The following is a 12,834-nucleotide window of genomic DNA, read 5'->3' as shown; positions in this document are numbered from 1 at the left end:
AGATCGAAAGACAGTCTGCCTTTGTGATTTACTGTGAGTGAACTACTCATCTTTAGTATGCTCTTTTTTTATTTTTATTTTTTAAAGCACTGAGAATTACAGTACTGTACCTTACATTGTATCTAATTTTGTCTCCTTTTTTGTGTTAAAATAACACAATGAAAAAAAATATGTATTTTCATACTTTAAGTGTGTTAGTTTGTTTTTCTTTGTTGTTTTGATTATCATACAAACGGACAAGGCAATGATTATGTAGAACTTCATAGGAACCTTTTTCCTGAACCTCAATGCCCAATACACATATTGTTTCTCCCCTACTTTTTCCAAGGTCTTTGACATATCTGTTTAATCTCAGTCACTGAGACAAAAAATGCTAAATGTTTTGAAAGTCAAGACTTTTCACTTTTACAGTGAGTTGTCAGCCCTAAAAGTATGAGTTATGGCTGCGCAGGGCAGTTTAATTCACCTGTCTGTGTCTGTGAATCCCACGTAAAAGAGAAATTGGATTCTGGCTCAGAATATACAACACTGTACACCCTATTGAACTACTGTAAGACCTCCTCTGCCCACCATACATCAAGTTAGACAGCTGAGTCCGTTTCAAATGCTCATCTTTCCTTAATGAATGTGATCAATCTCAATTCAGACCCACTTTGAACACTTTTAAAGGCATATCTCCTTTTAAAAAATGTGCTCCCACTCTGGATCATCAAGTCTCTTTATGTCCAGACACTCAATGGGCACTGAAGCCTTCATATGCCAGAAACAAGACAATAACAAGGTTGGCCCTGAGCTCTTAAAACAAACATTTGAAGAAATACTCTTGTGGAAAAGTGAAGTGAAGAGGCAGAAGGCAATGGAGAGGGGAGCAGGGACAAAGAAAGGATATAATGATGGGCTAGAAAAACAGAAGGGACCCTTCCTTTTCAATCAGGCCATCTAACCCACAAACTCTTCTTTCCTTCACCAACTCATTTGCATCTCTTTTATGTCCCTACTTCCTATTATGCAGGATTGTATGCTAAAAATGTAGTCTGGATTTGCAAAGTGAGTCTCTCAATTTCCCCCTACTTTTTAATCAATAGCAGCCACAGGAGGAGGGTTAGGTGGTACTCAGTTGCATTTATGCTAACTAGAATATTTGAACTATTCTCTTTGAACTAAAGTTACCTTGGAAACAAGCCCACAGGACTTACTTTTTTTATAATAGTTATTACAATCAGTGGCCATAGGTCTTGTATTTACAGAACATATGGATGTGAATTCTCATAAACATCCAGCAATTAGACCTCTTTGGATGTACTGTTATATCTGAGGTTGTTGCCTTTTTTTGGCTTGCAACTGACAGGCTTGCAGACCTTTGCTCTTTATTAAAGCACAACCTTCATATATCAATCCGTGGAGGATTAGTTTGTTTTGGATTTTTTGGAGGAATAATCCATCCAATGCCTCTTTCTTAATGAACTTTGTTTCCTGTTTTATATGAACTGAAAATAAAGAGGCAGCCGCCTTGAGGGATTTAGCAAGCCCAGAATCCTCCACTTTTATGATGTCCATGAAATCTCCCTTCTTCTGGCCATGTTGCTGAAGATAAAGAGAACGCCCGCAAGGCCCTTCTCTCCGTTGCCATTTGTAATTTTTAGAAGCCATCATTGGAGGCTATCCATCTTTATTGCTCCCTGGCAACTGTCATGCCCTGCTAATGTGCGGGTGTGAGAGAGGGCATAAATGCACTGTGTTCCAGCAGCACCGATGTTTATCTTCCCTGCTTCATAAATTTGCATTCCCACAGATAAAACTCACTCATAATGGCAGGCATCATAGCATAGACGGGCCAAGTGTATTATCAGTCTGTATACAGTGTTTGTTTTACAAGTGGACAGGCAGGGAAAAAAGGATTTGGGCATAATGATAAGACTGATAGTCATACATGCCTTCCTTTATGGGGGATGGTTAAAGCTTTATGAAATATTCATTATAGGTTTTCAACACAGGCTGAACCTCTGGGATTATTATTTTTTTTTTATGGGAATAAAGAAGTCAATGTAGCAAAACTGCACTGACAAACACTGCATCATTTCATATCAGATTTTCTGTTAAAGTCTATCAGAAAGCAAATAGGACTTTTCATTTTTTACTCTAATGGCAAATAGATATCAACAGCACTGTTGTGAAACCTAATTGTATGTCCATGATAAATACTTTATAACAAAGCCTGATGTAACCGTATTCACCCCTTTTTGGGGGGATTCTCAAGATAGGCATTGGGTATAGCAAGTTTAGTCCTCACTATGTGTCTATTTATGCCTGCCTGGGGGACATTTTTACATGAGATAGTATTTTATGTTTCATTGCCTTGCAGAAAGAAGGCCCTGGTTTTGAATCTTGGTATGGCCATTTGTCAGAAGAAAGAATGGATAGACGAAATTGCATATTTATACATTTTGCTTATGTATTATAGAGAAACCAAGAAAAGCATTTCTATATTTTAATTCCATTTTAATCTCTAGTTTTGCCTTATTACCTTAATTTAACTATTACATATGCTTTATGGTGCAAATGTACAAGAATAGGCCTCTCTACCTATAATACTCCAAGGGTCATTGATACAACCTATAGGTGGAATCATACCTGCCAAATTCACTCATCTGTCTGCAGAACCATGATGTTTGTTGTATGTCAATTTCATCATAGGTAGTGTACCTGTTTTTCAGATTCATACCACAATATTTGGAGTTAGAATAAATTGGAGTTGTCAAAATTGACAGTAACCTTGTGGAGCCTTTTTACTGAATTCCATTCATATTGAATTTATTTCTGTGGTCAAACCCTAACCATTATCAAACAAATACCTAACCCGGACCTAAACTTAATTCACTCCTTAGTCATAAACATAATCCAAAACCCAAAAAGAGAACTTCTCCTGATGGGGACCGTGACTGGTCTCAAGTACCTGGAAGATCCCAAAATGTAGCATATTTCTAGAAAATTGTCCCCACAGGGTAACAAAAACATGGCCACACACAAAGTGTATCAAGCAAAGAAAAAACATTTATTTAGATGAAAATATTAAGTTAAGTAAACAACAGGAAAAAAAACAGGGATATTTTCTGGTTTGGCCATAGGCTTTATCTCACAGGGACATTAGGGACACATAAAGCACATAATGTTTTCTAGTGTGAAATAATTTTCTTCTTTCTTTTGAGTTTTTTCTTTATAACAGACAGTTATCTAACCAGCACTTTACTGCTTCTTAGGAAGCTGGATTAAAAATATATACTAGTAGGTAATGTTGATTTGGCCATAAAAATATAATTAAAGGCTTTCCTGTGAGGTTTAAATAGTAAACACAGACAAGCATATGGAAATATTTAATAAAGTCACAGTTGAAAGTAGCCCCTCTATAAAGTTTTAAAAGGTACTTTATATATTGTTCCTAACACTAAGTTGATCTTTCCTATTTGAGCTATGCTAAAATAATTCATTAAAAACTCTAAGTTCTCAGTTAGTGTCTGTTGTTTAGGGCATGGTTATCACTAAGTGCATTATTTGAAATTGCAGCATACGCATGATTAGATAACTTTTTATCTTAATAAAAACTTAAACTTCAGTATGTTGAAAAAAACTCCTAACGAATGAACTTAAGACCAATCAATAAGCTGTGATCATGTCCTGCAGTATTAATATTTAATTCAGGACAAAACTTAAACAAAACAGTAATCGATATTGAAGGAAAATTGTGTTTAGAACAAATGTATGAATAAAACTTTTATTGTTAAAGTTTTTTTCTTGTTGGTAAGTATAAACTGAAAGGTATAGTGGAGGATGTTCTTTTTTCCGAGTGGATCATCAAAATAAGTGGTCCTCCTAATTGTCAATCATTCTGGTGATATGTTTATGTAAGGCCGTCCTACGTGCTTGTCCCTATTTTCACTTACTTGTGGTGAGTCTGACATAGTGGAAAAATTCCAAATCTTCTTTAGGAAGGTAACCTTGTATGAGCAATGCAAATAGCCACTTTTAAACAGAGCGTGATCAAGGGAAGCTCTTGCACGCATTTAATAGGCGTTCCTCCTCAGTAGTGGGCACAGGGTTGTGCATGTGCATTTTTTTTTAAGTGTAGAGGGCAGATCTTTCCAAAAATTCAGAAAAATCCTCCTTTATACCTTTAAGCTGGTTAAAAGTTTTAAAAAATGTACATTAATCTCCACTGTAAGATGCATCTACTTATTGTGGTTTAAACAATAGTCCACCAGGAGGCCCTGCAGGAGGGGGAAAACCTTTTCATTTCACAGTATGCCTCTGTTATCATTTCACTGCAGTCTAGAAGTATAACTTGATTTAGTCCCTATAACCTCACACCTTTAACAGGTTTCCTGTCACCTATGGCATCTGAGTTAGACAGATGATAATTCTCCCCTACACACAAACAGACACACACACATCTGTACCTATTTTCTTGCTGTTACTTCAACTTTTACACCTGCTGAACCCCACCAGTGGCAATGAAATAAAACAAAGTAACTGTGGTCCTTGGGTGCTAAATATCAACACACAGTGCTAGCTAACCTTCTTCTCCATATTGTGACGCTTTCCCTCCATGCTTCTAAATTGCTGGTGTAAACTGCTCCGGCCAGAGGGGTAATAGTTTTTGATAATGATCACAGGCCAGGCTTTGCTGCTGTGTGGCCACATGCCGCACAGACAGCATGCTGATTATTCTTCTGAAGTGGCCTATGTGTGCGTGTGTGTGTCTGTAACGGCAATTTCCAGGCCTGATTGGCAAAGAGCGATGAAATTGGGGGCAGTTAGCACCAAGGGGGGAAATACTGATGGAGTGTGTCGAAATTCAGCAGCCGTCTGATGGTAAACAAATTATCCGAAGTGAAATGACAACATTAGGCAAAGTAAAGTGTTGGTCCACTCTATGGGTTTGGCTCTCTGCTCATTTTTTTTACTGTCTGCTGTTCTTTTTACTGAACTTTGACGAGCTGATTTTCAAAGATCTATGACCTAAATCCTGGCCATTTCATCAAACCTGGCAGGTGGAATTAATTTTAGAATCCAGCTGGCCGCCTAAAGAAAAAGACATAACATATGTACCTACAAGGTCCCAGAAATCACTTAAGTTGTTCAGATCTTAGAATACTAATAATTGTTTCCCCTTGTTTTGATTTTGCTGACAGGTTTGTGTTTTGCATTTTATCTGGATTGATAAAAAAAAAATGACTGCCAATGGCATAAATTGGACTTCTGACAGCTTTTAGGGATTCTCTTAAGAATTTTTTGTGGGAGCCTTGCTTTTCTAAAAGCAAAGTAATTGTTTCATAATCACTTCTGACAAAACTGCCTAATTTTGTATATCTGAAGGGATAAAGAAAGTAAATTTTTTTGCATCTGTTATAAATCTTTTCAAAGCAAGGAGTTTAATCTTATTTGTTATACTTGTCGTGTAGGTCTAAGCCGAGTCCTAATGGTGTCTGATGTTTACTTTCCCACTCCCCAGAAATACCACAGGGATGCCTTATGCCTCAAGTCACAGATAAGGAGAATATGACTCTGTTCTTTCTGCCGTCTTATTTAAAAAAGTCATATGTAACAAAATAGCATTTTTACCTGTTAAAGTCATTTGTGCTGCTGCTTTGGTTAATATACATTTGTCATGTTGTAATGAGGGGTCAGATTGCTTTTCCTCTGTTATGTGCCAGGTCTTTCGATGAATAAAAAATGGACAAATTAGGTGATCATTTTTTGTTTTGTTTTATTCGTTGGTGGGTGGAGGGAGCTTTGCCGTTAAAATCTGACAGATGTGACAGAGATTTATTCAGCAGACAAGATAGAAAGATGGATGAATGTTGCAATCTTAATGTAAAAACCCATACGTGTCACTCTGCTTCTCCGCCGTCGCCTCTCTGTGAGGACACTGTTGTGCCAAAAAACCCAGCCAGCCTTGAAATTGAATTAACAAGACTAATTTGAACTAATTATGTTTCAAGTACAAATTCTTGTTAGGTGACTCTGACTGTCTCCCCTTATTGCATTTTAAGAACCTTTGTGGAGACATTTAGGAATTTAAGCAAAGAACAAAAAGTGTATATGAGTACCCAATTTACTCACGTTGGCATGTAAGTTAAGTTTTAGCCCTCTGTTTCGCATGCTAGATTGTATTGTACTGGCAAAAGCTCTTCACAGAGAAAAGGCATGAAAACATACAAAGGCTGTCTAGGTTTTAAGGCTATAGTCTAAGCTAGCTGCTTTAAGCCAGCATACATTTTATATCTATAGTGTTTTTACCATGGAGGAAAATCTCAGGCCACAATGTGATCAGAAGCCTTTTTTTAGAGAATATTTCATGTTTTTCAAAGTGTGGTGGTTTATGAAAAATAAAATGGGAAACTTTTCAAGTTACTGAGTTTCACTGAAAGAATGAATTTGGATGGCATGTTGAAAACACGTGTAGGGCTGTGGTTCAGTAGGAAAAGTCATTTTATTTCTATTTGAAGTTTGTCAGTTCAGTTTCAGCTTCTACTGGTCAAACAGTACCTACATTGATGTCTCTTTGGGGATGTCACTTAAAGCCAAGTTTCTCAATCTGGACATGGATAAGTATGTGCTTGTTAGTGAATGCAATATATTATATATATTATAGAGTGCATTGTGTGGTCATTATGACCCAAATATGTACTGCATAAATTCAGGCCACGTAAATTTAGGAGTTTGTTTAAGCACCTTTGTGTGTTACCCCCATAGTGACATTCAGTGCAATAAGGTTTCATTTTTCAAAGCTCATCAAAAAACATTTTACATAACAGAGTAAATCAGATTGCCCTGTAAAAAAAAAATGGGTTGTCTCTACTTCAATGTACTGATTTGCACTGCATCTAAAGGCCTTGGTTATATTTTTACTTTTATTTCAAGGAAGCAGACTCTTGTCGTACTTGTAGGTCAAAAGAAATATCGGAATCTCTTCTGCAGAGATGAACACTCCCATGTGTGTTAGCTAACTAGTGGCTTATACAGCACTAAACAACCGTAAATAAAGAATATGCCCTTTAAGTGTCTGGGTGAATGAATGTGTTTGAATGCAGGCTTCAGTTAACATTCGGATTGCTAAAGTAGAAACCAGCACTCCTGTGTACCCTTTATTCTGACTACCCCCGAATCCTCCACCCCAAACACTCATGCATAAACACGAGCACACACACTCAACCCTTTACTTTTGCTTTACCCGCTTCCCCATTAACACACCTCTAATGGAGTTCACTCCACTGTGCTTTCTGCCTGAACACGCTGTGGAGCAGTACAGTTAATAGCAGCTGCACAGTTGGAATACATGGGTGTGAGTTCAGCTTAATGTATGCCGGTGGAGTGGCGTTGGCAGACGAGATTGTGTTATCCACTGCGGTGTGTATGGGCCAAGCCCATCTGCATGGTGACATCCTGCATAAATGAACCAAGCTGAGCTATGATAGCTGTCTCTTAGCCTTTACTTTAATCCTACTGCTCCACTCACATGCAAAAACAGAAACTTGTCTTTGTGTCATGAATACTGAAATCATGTGGCACATCAAGCCACCATTTAAGGCTCAGGTAACAAGCATTTTAGAAAGGGGTTTGACTGATATTGGTGAAAATGGGAATATGAAGCACTTTGTTTAAATTTGTCTTCTTCACTCAGGGTTTAAAAGATTGAAGACATCACTTACGCTGCTTCTAGTTGTTAAACATTCTGTTCCCTAATGTCTCGATTAGTTAAAAAATGATATAATATTTTTTAAGCTGGTAAAATTCAAACCTCTCTTCTCTTTCTCTTTTGTAAAGGGGTGGAGGCTATGTTTTCCCAGCAGCCTCAGGACCTGGTGGTGGTGGCGGGCCAGCCAGTGACATTACCATGCACCATCCCTGGATACCATGGAGTTGTTCTGTGGATCAAAGATGGACTGGCACTGGGAGTTGGCAGAGACCTCTCTGGTATGAAACTTGATATTTATTGCTTTCATTTTTGGAAAAACAACCTGCATTTAGCCATCATTGTTTTTAACTCAATAAACCAGTCGCCTAAATAAGTAATCTATTTTTTAAAAAGAGTTCACATGTCTAGTTTAATTTTGGTATGAATACTGTCATTTTGTGAATAATTCCAAGGTTTAGCAGATACATTATTATGAGGATTATGAGCATTTTATGATTAGAATGAGGAACTACTAATGCAAGTCATAGATAATTTAAGAAAATTTAAACCAGGTTTGGATATAATACCATGTATAAACCTCATATCTCCCAAAGCATTCTCTAAACTACTATGTGTTACTGGAATGGCACAACTACAAAAAACTATAAATGTATCCACCAATATTTACAGGCCAGGCATACAGAGTATCTATCAGAAAGGCTCATATTAATTTGAGATGAGATGCAAGGAGCAGTGGCTCAGGTGGAAAAATCTCTTGGCAAGGTTATCATTAATGTTTTTATATTTAAATGTAGAACTCTATAAGCCTTGTCTTTGTGGAAATGTAGTGAGAACAATGCCCTTTTGGAAGGAAGAAATCTATTAGATATCCTGTTTAATGTTTGACACCAGCTATATAGTGGACCCAGAAAGCATCTAGTGCCCAGGTCATATTGGTTATTTTTTCTTTTCTTTCCTAAAGACAAAGACAATTGTGGATGAAAAAAATTGTGCATCACATTCCACACCGTCCTCACATGGAAATGGTAAAAAACCCAATTCTGGACCACTTCCAAAATCCAAACAAAGAGGTCAGCAAAAAAACTAAGCAAGTGACTAAGCAAGGCATAAATGAAACTTCCTGTACAACCTGATGAACAAAACAGCCCAAAGAAATTCAGGAAAATTTGAGTTCAGTCCTTGCCTGCTGATTCAGGCTGCTAAATGGCATTTTGAAAAGTAGCTCCACTTAATTACATTACATGTCATTTATAATTGTCTTAATTGTTTAATTGGAAGCAAAAGGACTAGTGTGCTGTCATTTAGTAACCTGTCGACCTATCCATTGTAGCTTAATGTGCAAAGGCTGATTCATTAAAGTAGAATCTACCAAGCTTTTGAAGATGAAAAATATGTTCACCTCAATTATTAAATTCACTCAAAACATTTATCCATTTGTATCTGCACTTATCACCCAGTATTATTCTATCAACACATCCTTTTCATATTTGAGCTCAACAATTGCTTCACACTCCTCCACACTGTAACTACTGGCCGTAATTACAAAGCATTGCACAATGACTCAATATTAAGCTGTGGCCATTTTTACATCCAAAATATTCTGGTTATTGAACTTCAGATGCAATAGAGATTGGGAGTTTTTTACAATTTGACCTTTAGCAAACATTTCTCCCTCATAGATAAGGTGTGTGATTAAACCTCAGAGACTGACAGAGCCACAGTAAAGCCATCCTATTCTTTCTTCATGTCTTTATCAGTCGCCCTGTGGGGAGACTGAGAGGTGGCTGTAAACAATAGTCCTGCAGCCATCAAGTCTCCTTTGGAGGAAGAAGATGCAGGCGGGGAACGTTCTTATGATTGTTTGAGATAGAAAGAATAGGGAGTGGGACTATAAGGTAGACGGAGACAGAGAGAGAAAGTGTAGAGGAAGATTTTTGTATGGGCACAGAGCTGAGGAGAAATGTTTATCCTCTTCAGTTTTTATTGATTTAACAGGACAAAATGATCACGATGGAATCTCATTTTCACAGCAGGGAAGGTATGAGGAAGTAATAAAAAAGCAAAAATGGAGAACATTGGGTCCTCACACTTATGGGAACTATGTTGGATCAGCCTTTAATAAAACAATCTGTGAATAGCATAAAACTCATTGACAAGAAAAAGTATTCATTGCCCTCCCCTCAACTGTGTTCTCCTTCAAAAGTAAATGATTTGGGGGAAAAATTTGTAGTTTTGATAAAAGGGAAGGATTTGCGCGACAAAAATAGCCGCCAGACCAGAGAAGAAAGGTTTTCTAAAATCACCAATATGTTTCAGACAGGGGGCTGAGTGCCTTCTATTGAGACAGATGACACTTTTTCAAAATAAAGCACTCCACAGCTGTCCTTCTTTATCACTCTTGCCTACCTAAACACGGCACGCATGCAGCAGTAAAAGAGAAATGGTACATAGTTGGGGAGATGCACACAATGAAAGGAAAGTGGCAGCTGTATACGTAAAAAGTGCAACGAATCAAATGTCGCATGGAGCATTTCAATAATATAGGTCTGCTCGGCTATTCATAGAAAGAAGCTGCGTTGGCAGCATCCTCCGCCTGGGACCTGTTTCCATTCACAGGAGCAGTGATTAAACTGAGAGAACTCTTTCACCATTCAGAGCGAGAAATCACAGCACAAAAGCCAATGATTCCTATCTGTCTCTGAATTTCCTCTTCATTCCTCTTTGTGCCATGCTTTTCCACTCTAATTAAAGAAAAGTGAAGTAGCCCCACAGCAGCTCAACATACCAATCAATTTTATGAATATGCATGAACTAGAGAGTACCTGCTACACATGATGGTGGTGACAACAGACATGGCAGATATTATGATAGTTCAAAGGAAAATTTAGGTGTCTGTGCATTTTTCAAAGTGAGACCAAACAAGAACTTCTTGGAAGAAAACCTATGGAGAAGCTAGTGTCAGCCCTTCCTCTCCAGATAGCAAAGTGAACATTGGTCACCTCTTTGCTGCTGCAGCAAAACCTATTTCGATTCCCTGGTGATTACACAGTGTGAAACGGGCACCAGGTGAATGCTACAAATCACAAGATCAACCCTCAAGTGTCTTCATAGCTACATGAACACACATGCACATACTCATTGATTCACCCTCAAGACAAATCCATTTCTCTCTGATGGATTCATTACTCCTTAATGGGCCTATTTTACATTGTTTGCTTTGGGTAACACATTGTGTGTTTGAAATGTGCTGAGATCCAAGATCAATGGTCCTTTATAGGTGCACGCGACATCTGCAGAGGTGATCAGTCTTCATGTGTGCCACGGTGTAATTTCAATCACATTGACAAAATGCATAATCAGGATTCTTATAAGGTGGCAAAACACATTAGGACGTTTCAATTCTCTGAAAATGAGATGATAACATCCTTATCATTTACTATCCATCACGTTTGCAAATGATTTTTTTTTTGTTTGGATCCGGTTAATGCATAAAGATGAAACTGGAAGAAGGCCATGTGTCAACACAGCAATATTACTCTTAGTATGCCAGAACCACAGATGAGGTAACTGGCATGGTAATCTATTTGTGTTACAGAAATCTGCATGGCTTATGTGGAGCTCCGATTAAGACAAGCCAAACAAAGCGTGTGTGAAGTTCATTCCCTCTTTGGAGGATGCAGTTAACTCAAGGCTGTTCGTCCAGAGTCAGCTCAAGTTCAGATCATAAAGAGTTGTGCAATGATCATTACCCTCCTGATCTGCAGTGGTATTACTGGCTTGAATTTCATCAGTGAACATAAAGACTAAAGCAAAATCTCTTTCTGGCTGACTTTGTGCTTGGAATGTTTCCTATTTTTCTTCAGACACTGTCGTTAACTTGAAAGAGCTGTTGATAATGAAGAAAATGTAGTGTAAGATCAATCTTGGGTAAAATACCAAGTGTAAGAATATTTCAATCTGAAAAACTCACACAAAGAGAAAAGACAATTAGAAGAAATTTATTGATACAATTACTTTGTCTTTGGTGCACAGACCTCGGCCAGAAACATAGCGTTTAATTTGATAGATATGCCTGAACAGGAGCAAAGAATAGGGCTGTCCACCCCCCTCCCCCCCAGGCCTGAAACTGGTGGTGGAGTGGAGATAGAGGAAGTTGGTCAGTCTGTAGACTGTTGATTAGCGAGACGATATGCTGAGCTTTATGGGGAGATCCGGTGGACTGTGTGAGCTGATACTAGAGCTTCACTCAGGGACCTGGAAGATGGAAGTCCAGTTGGATAAGACAGGTTGAGAGAACCTGTCCATGATGAGAAAGCATGAAACGACAGTGGAGAGGAAAAACTCCCCAGAAGAAACCTCTGGCAGAATCTGGCTCAACATTGCTGTCTTCTGCTGGACCAGTTGAAATGAGACGCGGAATGCAATAAGAGTCCGGGAGGAATGAAACCCTGATGAAGCTTTAGCAAAGATGGTGGAGGAGGGGCTGCAGGTGGGTTGAAACAGGGTCATCTGAATGAAGTCAGACAGCACAACCACCGCCTGCACACAGGAGCAGGCAAGTTGTGGATCGGAGGCCTTTTAAGATGAATTTTGGGTGCCAATTGGCTTTCGTGGAGGTGTGGTTCAAAGCTGATTGGCTGTGTCGCAGGTGGATGTCAGAGAGCAATCAGTTTCTTCAGTTGAACTTTCGCCTAGGCTCCATTATCACAAATGTAAAAAAAAAAAAAAAAAAAAAAAAATGGTTTAATTTAAGATGTTTCTAGGAAAACAAAGTTTCTGTGTTTTATTGATATAGAGTTTATAAAGAAATATTGGGATGACAAGTCAAAGGGCTACTGAGGTAACCAGCCTTTAGTCGGATATTCCGCCCTAAGCTTGCCAAGAAATGTGTAAGAGCTAAAAGAGATAAAACACTGTTATTTAAGCAGGAAACAGAATAACAGTGTCATTGGTTACAGTTCTGCTACTAGTAGTTTAAATATGTCATATTACAGAATTAAAAGAAAAGGCAGGCTCGGTGGTAGAGAGGAACAGAGACAAGACATGGTACCAGGATAACTGCAGAACTTTAAACTGTACTCTTCCCAGAAGTCAGGATCACGGGAATGAAAACTGGTCTCCCCTGTACACCAAGACAAAAC

At 38.3% G+C, this 12,834-nt stretch overlaps 1 protein-coding gene across 9 annotated transcripts in view; it reads left to right on the top strand.

The window, feature by feature from the left end:
• Positions 1-12,834, top strand: part of kirrel3 (kin of IRRE like 3 (Drosophila)) — a 187,647-nt gene that overhangs the window by 100,674 nt on the left and 74,139 nt on the right. For all 9 annotated transcript variants that reach the window (XM_015388525.1, XM_015388521.1, XM_015388519.1 and 6 more), the window contains exon 3: positions 7,822-7,971. In XM_015388525.1, the coding sequence (XP_015244011.1) occupies positions 7,822-7,971 (150 nt within the window). The remainder of the gene's footprint in view (positions 1-7,821; positions 7,972-12,834) is intronic.

This window comes from Cyprinodon variegatus, unplaced genomic scaffold, assembly GCF_000732505.1.
Source record: "Cyprinodon variegatus isolate N-32 unplaced genomic scaffold, C_variegatus-1.0 Scaffold426, whole genome shotgun sequence".
NCBI classification, from domain to species: domain Eukaryota; kingdom Metazoa; phylum Chordata; class Actinopteri; order Cyprinodontiformes; family Cyprinodontidae; genus Cyprinodon; species Cyprinodon variegatus.
This window is presented reverse-complemented; position numbering and strand designations above follow the sequence as displayed.